The following is a 20,353-nucleotide window of genomic DNA, read 5'->3' on the forward strand; positions in this document are numbered from 1 at the left end:
AGACAGTGAGAAGACTCCTGTAGGAACCCAGGAGTGGGATGACAGTGCCTTGGACCAGTTTGATTGTATTTGAGATGTAAGAAGCACTGAGATTCCTGAGTTAGCTCCGGGGGCAGACCTCTCAGAATCTGCTGATGTAGGATATAAGAGGGATAATTGACTAAGAGTTGCCATTTAGCATAATAGAAAAGATTATGGAAGAAAAGTTCAAAGGAAGGAGAAGCAGTTCATATGGGGCATGTTAAACATAAAGTGCTCTTTAAGGAGTGTGTGCATGTGTGTGGGGGTGGGAGAAAGAAAGAATGAAGAAAATGTAGGTTTGCAGATCAAAATTTCAAACTTTGCATTTTGATATATAAGACGCTATAAGATTCATGAGAAGTTGCTCCTATGTAGCTATTTCAGAAATGCAGGTCCAAGCTGTGATTAATAATTTCACAATTAGTGAGAGCACTATCAAAGTAGTAAAGTTATATAGATTGTTAGAAGGTAGACAAATGGTCTCTGTGCACTGTTGGTTGGGATGTAAGCTAGTGTAGCAGTTACGGAAAGTGATGTGGTGTTCCCTCAGAATTACAGTCGCTGTTTCTACTGTGCACATGTGGATAAGTGACAGCAGGGACAGAGGCCCAAGGGAAGTCAACTCATGTGTATATCAGCCGATGAGTGGATAAGCAGTTGTGATACACCCCACATAAATAAACAGATGGGATATACCCCACACAACATAGAAGAGTGTCCAAGCCTTAGGTGGGCATGAAATTCTGACATGGTTCAACTTGGATAAACTTGGAAGAATTTATATAAGTGAAATTATTAATCAGTCACAAAAAAAATAAAAGGGTTGAACAATTCCTATTATATGAGGTTTCTCGAGAAGTCAGACTCAGAGACATAGTGTGGAGTGGTGATTGCCAGGTACTGGAGGAAAAGGGAGAATGGAAAGTTATTGTTAAATAGGTACTGGGATTCAGTTTAAGAAAAATAGCGAAGCTCTAGACATGGACAGTTGTGTATTTTTTAAACTTGTTACATAAATTTAAGTAATGTAAATATACTGAACTATACACTTAAAAGTGGTTAAAATGAAAAGTTTTTTTCTTTTTTAGATTCTCTGTCTATGTATGGGTGAGTGTGTGTGTAGGGTGTCTGTGTGTGTGAGTGTGTGTAGGATGTCTGGGTGAGTATGTGTAGGTATATAAGGTGTGTGTGTAGGTGTGGAGGGTGTCTGTATATAGGTATGTGTGTGTGAGTGTGTGTAGGGCGTGTGTGTGTCGGGTGTCTGTGTGTATGTGTCTGTAGGTTTGTGTGTGTGTGAGTGTAGTTTGTGTGTGTGTAGGTTTGTGTGTGTGAGTGTAGGGTGTGTCTGTGTAGGTTTGTGTGTGTGTGAGTGTAGGGTTTGTGTGTGTGTGTGTGTGTGTGTGTGTAGGGGTGTATGAGTGTAGGGTGTGTGTGTGTGTGTGTGTGTGTGTATGTATATGTGTGTAGGGATTTGTGCCTGTGAGGTCTAGAGCCTACAGAGGCATTGGATTTGCTGGAGCTGGAGTTAGAAGTAGCTGTGAGTCACCTGATGTAAGTGTTGGGAACTGAGTTCAGGTCCTCTGGAGGCAGAAAGTGCTCTTTCCACTGAGCCACTTCTCCAGCCCTGGTTTATGTCTTTTGAGGCTGGATGTCTTGTGAGCTAGACTAACCTTGATTGCACTGTGGAGCTAAGTTCTCGTCCCTCCTACTTCTATCGACAAAGTGCTAGAACTTCAAGTGTGTGCCACCACACACAGCTAAAATAAAAATTTTGTTACAAGTATTTTTATTACTTGTTAGATAGTAAAGGTTTCCTTCCTGTAGACTGAAAATAAAGTTTTGGTTTTTTTAACTTAAAAAGAAAGACAATGAAATTTGAGTATGATGTCACATGCATACAATTCCAGCACTTGAGAGGTCAAGGTAGGAGAATTAAGATTGAAGCACCCTAGACTAGACAATGAGACTGTCTTGAAAAAGGATGGGGAGGAAGGAACCAAGGAAGACAGGCATGAGTGAGTACAGGTAGAGAAGAGGCACTGCACATGACACTGAGAAGGAGCCACCCAGTTAAGTGACAATCCAGGTCTGAGGTGTTTTGTTTGCCAATAAAGAAGTTGGTACTAATTTTGACCTCCTGAGAATTTCTTCTCAGATTAAAGCAATAAAATGAAAATCCAGATTTGAGAAAATGAAGACATAATGATTTTCTCCTCCTCCTCCTCAATCATGTAGAAGGAAGATCTGGATATTGTGTGTGAGAGGTTCACTACAAGTAAACTGCAGACTTTTGAGGACTTAGCCAGTATTTCTACCTATGGCTTCCGTGGTGAGGTAAGTTAAGACTTAAAGGAATGTGTTAAATGCCCTCCCATGATAATGTTCTCATTTCTCAACAGACACAAATGCAATGTAATACTTGTACTTGTTCACCACATGTAAATTTGACAAATTTAGCTTTCCACAACTAAGAAATTTTGAAAAATACTTAATATACTATTTTATCTACAGAGGCACTGGATATCATGTGTTTTTATTGAAGTCCCTAGCATTACCTACTGTGGTGGTTTGAATATGGTTGGCCCAGGGAGTGGCAGTATTAGGAGGTGTGGCCTTGCTGGAGTAGGTGTGGCCTTGTTGGAGGAAATGTGTCACTGTAGGGGTGGGCTTTGAGACCCTTCTAGCTGCCTGCAAGACAATCTTCTGTTTGCCTTTGCAACAAGATGTAGAACTCTCAACTCTTTCTGCACCATGCCTGCCTAGACGATGCCCTGCATCTTGCTGTAATGGTAATGGACTGAACCTCTGAACCTGTAAGCCAGCCCCAATTAAATGTTGTCCTTTATAAGAGTTGCCTTAGTCATGGTGTCTGTTCACAACAGTAAAACCCTAACCTAAGACACCTATGAAGTTTTATCAGAAAACCAAATGTGAATCTGATCAACAGTTTTATCTGCTTATCAGTATATTAAAAATATAGAGGACATGCAGGAATGGTAATGTAAGCAGTACTGGGATTAGAAAATGCAATCCATACAATACATACACTAGGCTGTCAGCCGGTAAACCACAAGAATAAGGGGCAGAGAAGAGCACGGACCTGTGAACTAGAAGAGACTCAAAGGGTGTGAACCATATGTGAGGCCCAGACTCTTCTCTGCCTGCAGATCAGGGTGGAGCTCTCAGATATTTTTTTCTAGCAACATGCTTGCCTGCCTGCTGTCATGTTCCCAGCTATGATGATAATGGACTAATATCCCTCTGAAACTGTAAGCAAGCCCCCAGTTAAATGCTTTCTTTTATAAGAGTTACTGTGGTCATGGTATCTCTTTGCAGCAAGAGAACAATAACTAAGACAGGCATAGATTTTATTTAATTAAAAGGCAGCTGATGTGGAACCAGCACCAAGGATGTGAGGTGAGAGGTGACAGAGTCACTTGATGAATCCCAGGAAATATGACCCTGGAGACCAGCATCAGGGTGCAGATCTGAGTTTATTTCCCCGCCTATAAGCTTATATATAATGTTTGAGCCAGTCCCTAAATCGTTGGTCAGTCATATCTCACCATACCATCATCGTGCTCCAATGAAAGCTCTGTCTAATGAGGTATCTCAGAAAAAGTTGGGGGAGTGTGGTCACCTGTGAGGACTTCTATAGGAAGTCACCTGTGAGATAGGAAGTAGCCACCGCCTGGCCTGGGTTCCTTTTTGCTGTCTCACTGGTGTGCTGGGAGCCATCTTACATGTAATGCCATGTGTGGCAGATCAGAACTCTCTGAGGAGTCCCAGGAGCCTGTGGGGCCTCGCTCTCCCTCCCACTTTTTCCTTTACGAGGTTGACTTCCAAATCCCCTACAAGCTGTGAGCCGTTCTCCATAATTTAGGTAGTGTAGGTCAAACCAATATAGTCTCAATTGCCTTCTGGCTCACAGTAACCTCAAAATTGTCCCCAGTAGACATTCTCTGAGAGGCTTAATTTAAAGCTGCCTCTGGTCAGGTTGTAGGAAGGCAGTTTTATCCTAGCTGCAACCCTATGGGTCAGTTTCTAAGCCTCTGGCCTCCTGCACTATAGTCTATCTTAGGAGTTACTGTTTACTGGAATCAGACGGAGGTTTATATTGGGAACGTCTTTGTGCCCATGATGTTCCTTTTGTGAATTAGCTCTTCCTTCTAATCCCCACAGCATAGAGTTACCATCTTCCTGATTCACATGAAGATGTATAAGAAATCTGATGGGTGCATACTAGACAGACCCTAGAATCTGCTCCTGTCTACATGAAAAGCCTCCTTCTGAAGCAGCAGGGCTATCTGCTGTATTGTGTATATTGGCCCACTTTCTTCCTAAAAACACATAGGATTGTCTTCTGTGAGCAGCTCTTACCTTACACAGGTCTCAAAAATCATTTACATTTTAAATGTATTTTATGGTTTGAACCAGGCCTTCTACAGCCCTGGTTGGTCTTGAACTTATGTAGCTGAGACTGCTCTTAAGCTTCTGATCTTCCTGTCTTTACCTCCAAAATATTGGGATTAAGGGTCTTCTACCACACCCACTTTCTTAAATGTTGAAAATTATAAAAGCCAAGCTGGATGCAATGGTATATATGCCTGTAATCCCAGTACTTGAGAGGCTGAGACAGGAGGATCTAGATTTGGAACTAGCCAGATCTTCATAGCAAGTCTGAGGTCAACTTAGTTACAAAGAGAAAGAGACAAGGATATGAACCAGGCAAGTGTGGCTCTGACCAAGTAATCTCTGAGTCTGAAGCATGTCCCTTTTTGATTCATATATTTTTGAGATGGGGCTGAGCTCCTCTGCTGATCTCAAATTCCAAGATTCTGGTGATCCTTTTACCTCAGCCACCCAAGCAGAGCCATGCTTCTTTCAATAAGCTGAAACTGCTTCTGGAGTTTAGATGCTGTTGTACAGACCCATTATAGCAATTTTAAATTTGTATTTTTAAAAATATAATTGTTTCTATATTGTTTTGAGAGATCCCATTATTTCTTTCTGAAGACAAGCTTTTAATTCCTTGTAAGATACATCACTGAGAGTATATTACTCTTTGAATCTGGAATATTCTCTAGGGGCCCATGCACTAAAAGCTTGGTCCATGGTTGTTATTAGAAAAAATTTTAAGCTAAGTTTGGGCCTAGTAGGTGATTTTCGGATCATAAGATGTGCCCTTTAAGGGGACAGTGAACCCTTCCTGTTCTTTTTGGCCTCTGTGGATGTGAGGTGTGATTGGCTTTGGTCTTCACGAACTCCACACCACAATGAGTTTCTTCAACACAGGACCAAAAGCATCAGCAAGTTCTGATGATCAAATGAGTCCTCTAAAACCACCAGCTGATAGAAGCCTGTTGTCTATAAGTTGATCATCTGGTATATTGTTACAGTAATGGAAACTGCCCGGCACAGTCCCTGTGATAGCAGCATGAGCTACAGTTATGGGCAACACAGGAAGTCTAGTGTGATTCCTTTTGGAGTTTGTAACATATGCTTTCCTTTAGTCTAGTGATTACCTTATGGATTAGATTTTCTCTCTTTCTTAAAACAGCATCAGATGGTTCATTGTTGCCACGTTAATGTGTATTAGAAGAGGTAAGTCAGATAACCTTTGCCTTGATGAAGCAACAGTAAGGTTTTCTTTCATCTGGTTCCCTTTCCTAGGCTTTGGCAAGCATAAGCCATGTGGCCCATGTCACTATTACAACCAAAACAGCTGATGGAAAATGTGCATACAGGTATGTGTCCACCCTAAACATAAGTGTTACTCCCCACCCCCACCCCCATACCCCCGTAAAATACTAGTTTTTCTTCCATTCCTGTGGATAAAGTATTCATCCACAGGGATGACCATGAGTTGGTACTCATGGCTTCTTTTCGTGGCTTCTTTTTAAGATTTAAATAAATGTATTTTATGTGTATGGATATTTTGACTGCATTCATGTCTGCATACCATGTGTATATCTGGTACCCTTGGAAGCCTGAAGGAGGAATGGCATCTACCGGGACTGGAGTTACATATGACTGTAAACTGTGAGCACAACATGTAGGTTCTGGGGATAGAATACAGATTCTCTAGAAGTTTCTAGGTAATAAGATATTCTCATTTCCTGTTCCCTCTCTGTTTGACCTCTGTGGAAGAGTAGCCAGTGCTTTTAACAGCTGAGCCACCTCCACCCAGACTGGGTATCTTCCTAAGAGATAAGTTGTAAAGAATTACAAGTACCCAGGAAGATGTCCATTGCACACAGGTTATCTAAGTAGCTGTTCATGTTATTTCTGCCCTTTTGCCCCTCAGTGGGCTAGCACGTTGGGCTGATGACAGGTCTATGGCTGGGATACTGGAGATTCACAATGCATTTGCTGGCTCCTGAGCTTCTGGTTCCCTTCTTCCTGGGCCTGCGTGAGCTGGCTTGCTTTCCAGGAAGTATCTGCTGCCTGGCTGTTGTGCTCACAATTTCCAGAGCCTTGGAAATGGTCCTGAGACAGAACAAAAGTGGAATTCGAGAAATCACAGTCATGCTTTTGTTTTTGTAAGCACTGGCTGACACTGCCTGAAGACTTTAGTCATACCTAATGAATGCAGAAAGAAGAAAGATTCAGGTCATTTGTAAATTAAATCAGGACAATTCTGTGCCCTCAGTCTTCTGAAGACTAGTGTGTGATGAAACAGAAGAGGGAGTGCTTCAGAGTACGCAGGGCTGGTGTTAGGGGCCTTGGTTCTGTGTGTGAGTTCTAGTGGGCTGATTGGAGTGTTACAAACCAGAGAGACAATTGTGAGATTTTTGTGGGTTGCCTGAGCTGTGAGTCCTGTTTCAAGACCTCTGTTTTTTTTTTTATGCCATACCTAGGGCTTCTAGTGACTCTCTTCTGTGGCAGGATGAAATCCAGAGGTTTCATCTTGGCACCCGATGCTTTCTTGGGCTGAATAGTTTTATGACATGCTAAAGTCATTTAAGAAGAGAGAACCTTAATTTAAAAAAATGCTTCCCTAAGATCTGGCTGTAAGACATTTTCTTAATTAGTGATTAATGGGGAGGTGCCCAGCCCATTGTGGGTGGTTCCACTCCGGGGGCTGGTGGTCTTGCGTTCTATAAGAAAGCAAGCTGAGCAAGCCAGTAAGCAGCACCCCTCCATGGCCTCAGCATCAGCTCCTGCCTCCAAGTTTCTGTCCTACTTGAGTTCGTGCCCCTACTTGATGTGGAAGTGTAAGCCAAATAAACCCTTTCCTCCCCAAGTTGCTTTGGTCATGGTGTTTCATCCCAGCAACAGGAACACTGACTAAGACACTTGGGAATGTCCTGACCCACTTTTCAGCCCCTTCTCTCCACGTATTACCAAGTGCCATGTGTTCCAAAGCTCCTTGCTCTCTGATTTACAAGTTTTTTTTTTTTTTCTGTATTCACCTGAAGCTATTTCTCCTTAAAGTCTGGATGAGTTTTCTTCTTTTCTCTGATGCTACCACCTCCGAAGTCACCTACCCAGGCTAAAGGGTCTTCTTGTTGGATCCCTTAACACATTAGTCTACACTTGGATAAAAGACTCCCTGGGGCAGATCAAGAGCTGTTTTTTGTGGGATATTGTGTTTTGTTTTGTTTTTGAGACAGAAAGCCCTGACTGCCTGGAACTTGCAATGACCCTACTTTTGCGTCCAGAGTGCTAGGATTACAGGTATACCCTACTGGTACTGGCTAGGCTTTTCTTTATTACCAGGACATTAGCAGGCAAATGGTTGCAGAATTGCAGTGACATTAACAACTACCTTAAGCAGTGGCAAAGCTGTTGGTTAGTAATTCAGAATTTAATAGCTCAGGCAAGATTTGTTATAATAGGGCTTTAAAATAAAATCCAATTAACATATAATATGGCTATGTTATAATGTATGATTGATATAATTTTTATTTTTAAAGTGTGACAATATGGACTGAATCCTGGTAATAGACACAATTATGAAGGAGATTAGAAAGTTCATTGTTTTACTAGTTCTCTTGTGGATAAGTACATAAAATATATTCCATACTGAAGGTGTAAAATTTAATGTGAAGCTTCACAGATTAATTTCCAATGCCTAGTTCACTGAGTTGTATAGACTTTGGGCCTGGTTAATTTTTGGTGTATGATGTTTTTACTTATTTGCAAGCTGTTCTTTAGTAATGAAGTTTGTCATTTTTAAAATGTGACATATTAGTGTATTTATGTTTTATGCAGCTCAGGAAATTGTAAGGCATTTGCAATGTTGGGGTTGCAGACATAGGCCACTATGCCTGGACTTTGATTTTTATTTTTATGCTTTGGATAAGGATCCTATTAGATACTAATAATCTTTTATATTTTCTGACTAGAGCAAGTTACTCAGATGGAAAGCTGCAAGCACCTCCTAAACCATGTGCAGGCAACCAGGGTACCCTGATCACGGTAAGGATGCTACATGGGACTACAACTGCTGATTAATAGCTTGGTATGCTGACGTAAAACTAAAACAGGCTCTGAGTTTCTGATGTAAAAATCAAATAAACTTGACTTGTAATAGAAGTCCCAAGATACTTAGGCTTCTAAGTAAGGAAAATGAGGATTGGGTTTTATGTACAGCAGCCTCCCTGCCTTCTTGTCTTTTAAAGGGAGCTGGATGGCAGAGATCAGTGGGAAACAAGTTATGGTTGACTCCAGAAGGTGTGTCGGAGTCCCAGTCTGGTATTTCAGCGCTGTGTGTTCCTGGGCAAGTCATTTAACATCTCAGAATTTTAGTTTTCTAATGTCTCCAGTGGAACAAAGCATGCCTAGCCATCTGCCGCAGAGGGTCATGGGTGGGTCATGTGAGTGCCGTTAGTGGAGAGGAAGCCCATCCTGCAGCCTCATCAGAGCATTTCAGTGTCTTTCCAGCTGGAGATTCCATCAAGCACCTCGAGACCCTGTTCCTGTCTGGTCCTTTACCCCTGACCCCAGCTTTAGCACATCGTGAAGACTTTCCAAGGACCTTTCCAAGTCCTGGCGTGATAGGCAGCCAGGAGGCAGAACAAACCTGTGCTTCACAGTGCTGGCTAGAGGGAGCCTTAGCTGCATACAAAGTGTGATTATTGAGAACTCCAAATTCTTGCCAGTTTTATGATTGTCCTTAGTTTGAAAAACATCTCTGTGTAATATAGTAATTCTTTGCAGAGTTACATTCATGTCTTAAAATTGTCTACTCTTGAACATGACAATAATTTAAAATGTCCTCATATTTTTAGCAAACAGTCTGCCATGCAGCCAGCCATCATTATCTGAGAAGTCAGGGAATGTGGAATTGATGCTGTCTTATTTCTTCCCTCCCCGCACTTGGAACAGTCTGTTGGGAATGTCACAGCATTCAGTACTTTAATATCCAGCTTTCGGTAGGCAGTGTGATGCTTTCCATGTACATCCAGGAATTTACAAGACAAATGGATCTTTCTTCAGGTGGAAGACCTTTTTTACAATATAATCACAAGGAGGAAAGCTTTAAAAAATCCAAATGAAGAGTACGGGAAAATTTTGGAAGTTGTTGGCAGGTACTGTCCAAAATTTGGGAGTGGGTCCTTCTTTAAAGGAATGTGTCCCAGTGCTTGTGAATGGAGAGTCCTTGACAGCTAGGTGCAGGCAGCAGCGCTGGCTCGTGTGCTCTTTTGGTCCCAGGTCGCTCATCAGCCCTGAGTCTTGACTCATCTTGCAAGGTGCGCAGTTGGTCTCTTTCGCTGGGTTCTTTGCTGGCTGATGAAGCAAACTAAGATACTTTGAGCCAAAGGGAAAAGTTCCCGCTGCTCACTAGGTAGGTGAGATGAGGCAGGAAGCAAGGTGACTGGTGATCCTTCTGTTGTTTTCTTCTGCCTTGGCTTTGGTGTCCTCTCCTGGACAGTGCTGTGATTGGCATTACTGGAATCCATGGTTTGGTCCCACAGCTCTGGGGAGACTTCCTGGTTGGCAGTCGTTACTTAGCATGCTTTAGGAGGGACAGGATAAAAGAAGTTTCCCAAGGTGACTTGGATGTCTGATCCATTTAAGCAGGAAAAGGAGATTCAAGCAAGCAAAGGCAGAATCAGATACAGATAGTCCATTACTATACATGGCTGCAGTGGGGTTTGAACTACATGTCTAAATCATAATAGTGATTTGTGTCGGTCTTTCTAAACTATATCTGTCCATACAGGAACAGGTTTATGTATTCGGTCCCCTACACACTCCCCACTCTCACTAGTAAAATTGTGTAAATTAGCATCAAAAATATTCTCATTGGCTGTTTTGGTTCTAAGTGCGCTAAGGTAGAAAATTGATATTAATAAGGACAGTTCTTTAGTTCATGGAGTTAGTGAATACAGGAGTGACAAAGCTGGCTTCAGAAAGGCTGTGGAGATACTGAGATACTGGAGAGGACCAGCCCCAGGGAAAGAGCAGTGACAGACATGGTGTGCTGAGGGAATCAAGTGCAGGAATGAATCCAGGGTTAGGATGTCCTGGTGGCAGCCTAGGTCTGTCACCATGAACGGATCCTGCAGGTTCATATTAGCCGAGATCCTGTCAGCAGCCTATAACCCTTGGTGTTTCCTGTGACGTACTCACATGGAGAGGTGTAATCTCCACAGGTCTCTGTTGCTTTGTCTTCTTGTGGGTAATATAGATTATACCAAGGTATTTTGGTTTGTATGTACCTTTGCTTAAATCACTTTTCTCTTATAAATCTACCAACTTATTTATTTAAAAGTAGTTGGCTGAATTTATTGTGCATTTGGATGCCCTCTGCTTAGCTTTGACTTTTTCTTTTCCAGGTATTCAATACACAACTCAGGCATTAGTTTCTCAGTAAAAAAAGTAAGTCATGATATTTTTAAAAAGATATATCCATTTTTGTTTTATGTGTGCAAATTTTTGTCTGCATGTATATCTCTGTACCATGTACATGCTTGGTGCCCACAGAGGCCAGAAGAGGCTATCAGATCACCTGGAAATGGATTTACATATGGTTGTGAGTGCCATATGGGTTCTGGAAGACAAACTTGAAACTTCTGCAAGAGTAGCAGCCAATGTTCTAATGGCCAGGCCTTGTCTTCAGTCCCTAAATTAGGATTTTTGAATGACAATTTTGTATTAGGAAGTAAAAGTAGATGATTTTTAAGAAAAACATTCTTCTTGGGGCCATCAGATGTCAAGTCACAATGTTGTCTGTTGTTTTTCAGCAAGGTGAGACAGTGTCTGATGTCCGAACATTACCCAATGCCACAACTGTGGACAACATTCGCTCCATCTTTGGAAATGCTGTTAGTCGGTATGTCAGTAATCACATATAACAGAATTCTTTGTGTTCCTTCCCTTGATTCATCAACCCAGTTTTGATTTGAAACTTGCTGACAGTAAATGCTGGAGAGCTGGCACAGTCAGATATTAGGCTTGTTCCTGTGCTTCATGGTAGTTGAGAGCGTCACTGTTTTATGCAGTCAGTGTTCCCTGGGGTGCTTTGTCTACTGGATGCTGTGCCTATAAATCAGCTTGTTCCCTTTAAAGTTTAGAGTTCTGTCACCCTTGGACGTTCCTGTTCCCTTTTTTTTTGTTGTTACTGGGAGGATTTAACTTGTCACGAAACATTGATTAATTGCCTTTTTTATTTTAAATGTTGTGTCAGGAGCTAGAGATGTAAATCTGGATGAAATTTTCTGTTCTTAAAGACTGCATTTGCAGGCATTAGCAGCACTTCATTTTCAGAGAAGGCCCCGGAGGAGAGTTTGCTTCTGCGATGAGTTCCTCTGGAGCTCCCCTTGTTTGTAAAGCCCACCATTTCCATCACAGGTGCCTCTAGGAATGCCTGCTTTGGACTTCACCACATACCCCAGGTGGCTTCCTGTGGAGCCAGCGGTCCGCCTTCCCTTTCCACAAGGTTTCAAAAGCATTGGCAGTTGTCCTAATACTGAAATTCTGCTTCCAAGGACAAACTATTCATTCTTTGAGTCAAACCAAGGAAACAAATAGTTTGTTTGTTATCACACTTTTCTTTCTAATTAAATGTAAATGAGTTAGTTTTAAAAACTGTATTCCTAGAGCAAAGGAAGATGTCTGTATTTTACAGGGTAGCTTTTAAGAGCTTGTGACAAGATTTTAAGACTGAACAGTAGTTGCCATGGAATCCTCATGGGCTGTAAGAGATTAGACATTGTCCCTAGAGAACATTCCAGAAGCAGGTTTCCAGTCTGGCCTCCTGAGACATTAGAGGAAGAAAGAGTTTGTGTGTCAGTGTGTATGTGCAACCCTGCAGGCTGCACTTTCCACCCAGAGACTCGGCGTAATGCAGGAAAAGCATCCTCTGTCTATGCAGCAAAACCTAGTGAGTGCATACCACAGTAGGGATGTACTAGTGAACAGCTGGGATGATTCTGCTTCTCACAGGACTCTAGGAGTTAACCAGCTACCAGTAGGTTATTCTGAAAACTTAGGACGAAATAAGTGTGGCTTTTCAGAGAGACCAGCTCCTGTTTACCTGTCCTTGCCAGTAAACACTCTTGGGAATCCATTATGGCTATAAGCAGTATAGTAAGGTTTCAGGTCAGCAGAGATGGGTTTGGGGCTTAAAGCTTTGGGATTTAGTTATGATAACTAAATTTTTAAACAAAGTAAGGACTGGGAGCTTAGATTCCTCTTTTCAGCAGTTAGAGTGGTGCCCTGTACTCAGCCCAAGTACTTGAAAACACTGAGTAGGTGGCTGGACAGAGAATGGGTAGACAGTTGGATAGACAGAGGACAGATGTTGAGAGGACTTATAGGACCTTAGGTGAACCTAGACGTAGGTAGATTTTTTTATGGGGCAAAGATGGTTATGGAAGGAACTCTGTTTTTTACTATTTCGATTTTTTTCTGACATGTAATATTTCTTGTGCTTTCAAAAGTCTCAAAATTTCTCTTTTCTAAACAGAGAACTGATAGAAGTTGGGTGTGAGGATAAAACCCTAGCTTTCAAAATGAATGGCTATATATCGAATGCAAACTACTCAGTGAAGAAGTGCATTTTCCTACTCTTCATCAACCGTAAGTGAGGAAGAATCAAGTGTCTACACAGAGAGTGTATGGAACCCAAGAGTTCCTAACTCCCAGGATACTCGTACATGGGGAGACTTCATGTCACAGTTTGGCCCAGTTAGAAAGCATCTATAGTTTTTATCTTTTCTGTGTTGTTGGCTGTCACATTCTGTTTCTTTACCTTGAGCAGTGTAGGCCAGATTGCCTTCCTCTGTGCTGGCATCACAGCCTTTATAAGCAGACCCTATTCTGCCTCTAGGTCAGGCTACTGTTCCACAGTATACAGCAGAAAGTCAAGATGAGTATAAGCATTGTCTTAGGGTTTTACTGCTGTGAAGAGAAACCATGAACAAGGCAACTCTTCTAAGGATAACATTTAATTGAGGCTGGCTTACAGATTTAGAGGTTCAGTTCATTATCATCAAGGCAAGAACATGGCATTGTCCAGGCAGGCATGAAAATTCTACATCTTCATCTGAAGGCCTGCTAAGAGAAGACTGACTCCCACATGGTTAAGGGGAGGGTCTCATTGACCACCCCCACAGTGACACACTTCTAATAAGGCCACACCTACTCCAGCAAGGCCACACCTCCTAATAGTGCCACTCCGTGGGTCAAGCATATTCAAATCACCATAGGCATTGTCACTAAAAAGCTGAATCCTAAGAACCTTGAGAATTTTTTCTTTTAAAGAGTGAAATTTATGATACTAAGGATAATTCTAGTAATCAAGGAAGAAATTAAATTAGCTTAAAATTCTCTCCCAGTTCTTATCTCTCTGGTAACGTGTTATTTACATGGTTTTTATTAAGTGAATACTATTTGACTTTTGGATTTGTGTAGCTCAGTTGTATATTGTGAGGGTTCCATGGTACTAGAGTAACAGTACCCCCTGCGCCAGTAGTCAGAGCTCAGGGTCCTTTCCCACATGAGAAACATCTTTCCACACATTTGATTTTCGTATTCTTATCTTCAAAGTTTTTTTTTTTTTAAACAAAATTGGAGTTTACTAAGAATCTGTTGAATAGAGATTTAAGATGGGTACTGAGAGAACGAAAGAGAAGAGTATGCCTAAGATGTGGGTATAGCCTGTTAAGATAAATTTAGTTTTGGATTTACTTATTTTACTTGTGTGAATGTTTTGCCTCCCTGTATGTTTGTTCACCGTGCACATGCCTGATGCCTTTGGAGGCAAGAAGTGTTGATTCCCCTGGAACTAGAGTTAAGGATGGTTGTGAACCACCACCACCATGTGGGTGCTGAGAACCGACCCAGGCCCTCTGCAGGGACAAGTGCTCTTAGCTGCTGAGCCACCTCACTAGCCCTCAACTTATGTATGTTCTGATCCGGTTTGGTTTGGTTTTGGATTTTTGGGACAGGGTTTCTCTGTATAACAACCCTGGCTGTTCTGGAACTTGTGTTTTAGACCAGGCTGGCATCACCTAGAGGTCTACCTGCCTTTGCCTCCTGAGTGCTGGGATTAAAGGTGCCCACCACCACCTCCTGACTCATCATGTATATTTTACAGCAATTGTTCAGAGCAATCCAGGAGCAGTTAAAGAGGCCAACCACTGTTAAACACATTCTGTTAATACCATTTATATAGCAGGCATCTTTCCTACTATATTCAGAAGTCCAAGCCTAATAAATAATAAGGCTTGTTACATGTAAGGCTTAGGAACAGTGTTTTCATTAGTTTTGTTCTAAGCATAAGCATAACAGCTCTAGGGGACAGTGTAAAGACTCAACAAGTAAAGGCACTTGTCAGCAAGCATGTTGACCTGAGTTCTAGTCCCAGGACCAGTCAGTCTTAGAACTGACTCCAGTAAGTTGTCCTCCATATGTCCTTGTCCCTCCTCCCCCCAAAAATAAGTATACTTAAGACTTTAAAAAAAGACGGATAACTGTTTTATGTTACACATGTTAACTATAGAGCAGACAAGCAGGAGTCAACCAAGTATTATTTGACTAGCCTGTTCATATTTCTGCTTGGTCTATGAACCATACATTGTATGTGTTAACACTGACTGATTTGTTCATAATGACAAAACAGGCCAGCTTCCTATTCTGTCCTGTATATGCTCACCTAGGGACAGTGATAACCATCACTGTGAAAGCCTGCCTCACATTCATAGACCTTAGCAGATTTGCTTCATCTATCTTGTTAGGTATACCACCAGGCCTGTATACCACCAGTACAGGAGTTATAGAGCACACTATGGCATTGTTAAAGGGGCTGTGGATGTGGAGATTACTCAAACAATAATAGTTTCATCATTGATAAAATCATCACTCTTGTTAGAAATATAAAGATGTGACATATTCTTGGCTGCCAGTTCATAGAACACAGTTCATTAAGCTACTTTAAAAAAAATCTGTCTCAGGAGAAAAAAAAATCTGAAAAGAGATCTTCCTTTGTCTTTCGTCTTAACTTCTAGCCTTTCTCTATACCCTCGAAGCTTGGTTCACTTATTTTGCCTTAACCATGCATTGAGCTGTTTGTACTGCCTGAGATGCTGGGGCTCTTGCTCTTAGCCTTCCTCATTTAGTGTGGAACCCTCTGTGGACGAAGTTAGTGCTCTCACCTCACTGTGTGCATCACACACATCTCTGTTGAAGGACTGGACACTTGGGCATGGTTTATCCACCACTGTGGTTTCTCTCAGCTTTTGGTGTGTGTGATTGGTAGCTTTGTCTTTGTGGATTGAAATGTCTGAGAGCTGCTGAGGGCCAATGACAGCAAAGCTGATGTACATGGGCTGATGGGAGGAAGGCGAGTGAGCAGGCAGAATTGGACACCCTCTCATTTTTTCTGCTGCTTGGACAAGAGGAAAAACCCCAAACCTGTAGTGAGATGCTGGGAAGTGATGACAGATAAAGGGGGCTCTTGTTCCTGGGCATCCACTCCAGGGGTGACATTATGGCCAAGTGTGAGGATGCAGCTGTGACCATCTAAAGGACAAGTGTGATCTGGTTAATTCTCCTTTTGTTTTTTCAGACCGTCTGGTAGAATCAGCTGCCTTGAGAAAAGCCATAGAAACTGTGTATGCAGCATATTTGCCCAAAAACACACACCCATTCCTGTACCTCAGGTAACGTAGCACCAGACACTTCAGTGCTCTGTGAAAGAGGTTGGCTATCAGTCGTCAGCCACTGCTCTGAAAGGATGCCCTGTCCTTCCACAGGAAAATGGCACCATTCTCACTCACTCAGAGACTGTGCTTCCTTCCACTTGGGTCAAGAAACAGCATCATGCCTTGCAAGGAGTCTTTCAACATTTTTAAAGATTCTTTTTCCTTGTTTATTTAATGTAGGGGGTGGTAAGAGAAAGAGAGAAGGAGTGAGAGATCATGGAGCATGGGACACAAGGGACACGTATGGAAGTCAGCAGAAACATTTCTGGAGTCAGTTTTTCTTTTCCACAGGTTCTGGTTAGCGGGTCTGTGGTAACTGCCTTTACCTGCCTGCCTTCTTGTAGGGTTCCTGCCTTAGCTTGGCAGATGCCAGTGGCTTCCTTAAATACTGTAGCATCCATACTTTGTCATCACACATAGTTGAGGGCTTGCCTGACTTAGACCAAACCCCACACAGTCAAGGTCTCTTCTTTATGTCTTATTCTGCTTGTCTGAAAAAGCCTCTCTAAAAATCAGCATGAAGAATGACCGTTCTCTTTGCAACAAAGCTTCACAAGGGCCCAATACAGAACTGAAATCTTTGAAGTTTGAAACCTTAGCCTTCTGGCAAAAACTATGTTGGAAAGCTAATTCTTAGCTGAGCCTTCTGGAACACTCCTATGAACCCATTGTATTGGAGAATTTTAAGTTTCTAGGACAGTGTAACAAGACCCTGTCTCAAAAAAAGAAAGTTTTCTTTGTTCTGGTCTTACTGAAATGAGCGAAAGAGTAAAAAAAAAATTCATGTTTCAAAATGGTTTTTAGATGAGATCAGACATGTTATGGCCATGGATGAAAGTAGCTTTTAGATTTAATGTACAGTTGTTGATTCCATCAGATGTTTACTTGCTGGGCAATAAATCTGTAATGTTATCAGCTTATTCCTTACCAGGCAGGATCTAAATAGGAGATAGAAATCATGCAACAGAACAAGAAAGGTTAATGAAGAAATTAATAATGAAGTCAAGCCCAAAAGCAGTAAACAGAGATCAGTGACAGGGACAACGGGGGCAAGAGAGCAGCCCCTCCCTCCCCAGGGCTGAGAGAGTAATAGAGCCTCTTGCCATTCCGTCCTCACCACCCCATCCACCCCGTCGCTGAGATAAGAAAGAATGTGCCTGTGGCTTGTGCTCCTGGGAGAAGTGCTTGAGGCAGTCCTCGGGACTATCCTGAGGAGCTGCTGTGTGGTGTACTGCCCATAGGAAGACACTGCTGCTGAGCTTTGTGTGCAAGAAGATGCCTCCGGTTGTGCCTGTAGTGCCCTCTACTGAGTTTCATATTGCAAAGCTCATTTTTAGCAAGCCATGAAAGATGGATGAGGAGCAGGATAAGAGCTCTGAGTTGACGAGAGAGTTCTTTTGCATCTTCTGAAAAGTGAGGGAAGAGGACAGTTTGATAGTTACCCTGTCTTTAGAGCTGAGAAAACATTCAAAGATGTTGGCTACTTGCCTGAGGTCACATAGTCCAGCAGTACTGCTGACAGCTGACATGCAGTAACTAACATACACGCACGCACGCACGCAAGAGTCTTGCTTGGACTTAATTCCCACTGTAACTGAAGTTAGGAGAGCTGCTGTGTCTAGTTTATAAATGACAATAAGGCCAAGGACAGTGATGCAAGTCTCCGAAAGCCACATAGTTCCTGAGTACCAGAGCTAGCATGCAGCCTTTCTGACTTGATTTGAGGCCATGGTGATTTGGCTGGCCATGTTGTCTAGTCATCATGTGTCACACATTCCATCTCTTGTGGTTTTTTTCTTTTCATGCTAGTTTGGAAATCAGTCCTCAGAATGTGGATGTCAATGTGCACCCCACCAAGCATGAAGTTCACTTTCTTCATGAGGAGAGCATTCTGGAGCGTGTGCAGCAGCATATTGAGAGCAAGCTACTGGGCTCCAATTCGTCCAGGATGTATTTCACCCAGGTGAGGAAGTCTACCTCCACCGTCTCTCTGGGCCTTTGCTGCTTTGAAATGTGTTTCACATTTCATCACATCATAGAAACTCAGATTTTTTGTTACAGCCTTGACTTGTCTTTATATTTCTTTGATAGTTTTCTTCCAGTAACATTTTCCTCTGGGATTTATGTACCGAGTGTCTCTGTGTATGGTCCATGCACATGTGCGCAGGTCATGCATCCATACACTTGTATGCAGGGGCTAGAGCAGGGTACTGACCTTGTTCTGTCTCCTGACTGCCCTGAGACTGACTTTCACTGAACTGATGCTCTCTGAGTGAAGCTGACTTGCAAGTGACTCTCAAGAGCTGCCTGCTTCCACCCCAGGAATGAGGTGATAGACACTGTGGCCAGGCCAGACCTTACTGGATGCTGGACATTTAACCCAGGTCCTCACGCTTGCACAGCAGATGTTCTGACCCCTGAGCCAGCCCCTCCTCTGGACTTGGACTGTCTTCAAGAAAGGTGTTCTGCTTTTGAATAGCACTGATACTTTGTTTTATCTTTGTGCATTTTTGAAGCGGAGATGAAATTCAGTTGTCACATACCTGTCGCCCAGCTTTAATGGCATCAGCATTCTGCCCTGCTGGGTTTATATATTTTTGTCTTACTTAGGGGAGAGAAAATTATACCTTAAAGACATTTTAGACATTGATTTCTTCTCTAGTACTTCATTATACATCTAAAAAGTTTCTTATATAACCATAATATAAATAGGACACACAATAAAATTAATAGCAATGACATCATTTACTATCTAATCTTATTCAAATAATCTTAATTTTCCTGAGAGTCTGTTTAACAGTAGGTGTGTTCAAATCTGTATCCAGAGACATTCAGGTCATAATATTTGGTTGTTACATTTTTTTTAAATCTCTTAAGTTGGCTCTCTGTCTGTGTTTACTTTTATTTTGGGGGAAACAGGGTTTCATAGCTTAGGCTGGCCTTTACTTTGCATATAGTTTAGGAACTTAAACTTCTGATTCTTCTGCCTCTGCCTCTCAAGAACTGGAGTTCCAGATGTGTACCACCAGGCCTCCCTTCCTGAAATCTCTTAAGTCCCTTTGAATTAAGTAAAGCCATCTCCTTTCACTTATTTGTATGTGGGCGCTCATGGGGAGTGGTACACACACGCACTGTGGCAAGCATGTGGAGATCAGAAGGTAACTCTGATGAGTCAGGTCTCTCCTTTTAGTGTGACTTCCAGAGATTAACTCAGGTTAATGGTTGACGACCAGCACTTTCGCCCACTGAGCTATCTTGGCAGTCCCAGCTTCCTTTTTAAAATTGCTGTTCTAGTTTGCATCTCTGTGTTTCCTGTAGCATAAAGTACATTTAGATTGATGGGCTGATTGTTTCTCTGTAGTGTTATATAATTCTCTCTGATCCTCTATTTTGCTTTGAGTTGGAAATCTAGGGGTTTAACTATATTCAGACACAAAAACATTCTTTTGCCTAGATTTTTTTTCTTGTAAATTTTATTCATTCTAGTTTGATTCCTCAAAAGAAAAAAATCCAAGTTATCATACCTTAGTTTTCTGCACTGCCAGTGGCTGTAAATTCTCATACTCTAGTCCGAGAGCTGGTGTTTGACGTTATAAACTGTAGAGTGTAGCATCTGAAGCATTTTGACCACATACAGTTCAGTGCTATTAACTAATTCACATCATCAGGATCCGGCTCAGAGCTTCTCTGAATCACAGTCTACAGTCAGTTTGCCAGGTGACTGTCGCCTTGCCCCTCCCATTCATTTTACCCCAGTAATTCTTTATCTGGAGATGTCTTTTGTTAGGTTCATTCATATGTGTCCATCTCATTCCTTTTGGTAGTGAGGAGGCAAATGCTGGTCTTGCTTCTGCTGGGGATTATGGGATGGAGCCAAGGCTTTCTTGTGAGGAGCAGCTGGGGGTGTGAGAAAGAACACACAGTGAAAGTCCCTGTCTACCGCAGGAGTACACCAAACTGAAAGCTAGGTTGGCTGCATCAGAATCATTTCCCGCTGGGCTTTATCCCTGTTATTCTATCCCTGTGGGATGTGAGAGCAATCTGGTTGTGACATCTGTCACCCCATTGGTCACTAGCTGATCTAGCTGGCTGAGCAGGTGTCCCCTTCCTCACCACTCTATGTGTGTCCTTCCAAAAGCTACATGCTCCTTCCTGAACAGAGGAGGGCCTAGAGG

At 42.2% G+C, this 20,353-nt stretch overlaps 1 protein-coding gene across 2 annotated transcripts in view; it reads left to right on the top strand.

Annotated features, from left to right (window-relative positions):
* Mlh1 (mutL homolog 1) overlaps positions 1-20,353 on the top strand; it is a 41,131-nt gene that overhangs the window by 3,681 nt on the left and 17,097 nt on the right. For both annotated transcript variants that reach the window (XM_028787064.1, XM_028787065.1), the window contains exons 3-11: positions 2,257-2,355; positions 5,695-5,768; positions 8,373-8,445; positions 9,466-9,557; positions 10,809-10,851; positions 11,217-11,305; positions 12,941-13,053; positions 16,043-16,136; positions 17,988-18,141. In XM_028787064.1, the coding sequence (XP_028642897.1) occupies positions 2,257-2,355; positions 5,695-5,768; positions 8,373-8,445; positions 9,466-9,557; positions 10,809-10,851; positions 11,217-11,305; positions 12,941-13,053; positions 16,043-16,136; positions 17,988-18,141 (831 nt within the window). The remainder of the gene's footprint in view (positions 1-2,256; positions 2,356-5,694; positions 5,769-8,372; positions 8,446-9,465; positions 9,558-10,808; positions 10,852-11,216; positions 11,306-12,940; positions 13,054-16,042; positions 16,137-17,987; positions 18,142-20,353) is intronic.

Source organism: Grammomys surdaster, unplaced genomic scaffold, assembly GCF_004785775.1.
Source record: "Grammomys surdaster isolate TR1022 unplaced genomic scaffold, NIH_TR_1.0 125606, whole genome shotgun sequence".
Lineage (NCBI taxonomy): Eukaryota > Metazoa > Chordata > Mammalia > Rodentia > Muridae > Grammomys > Grammomys surdaster.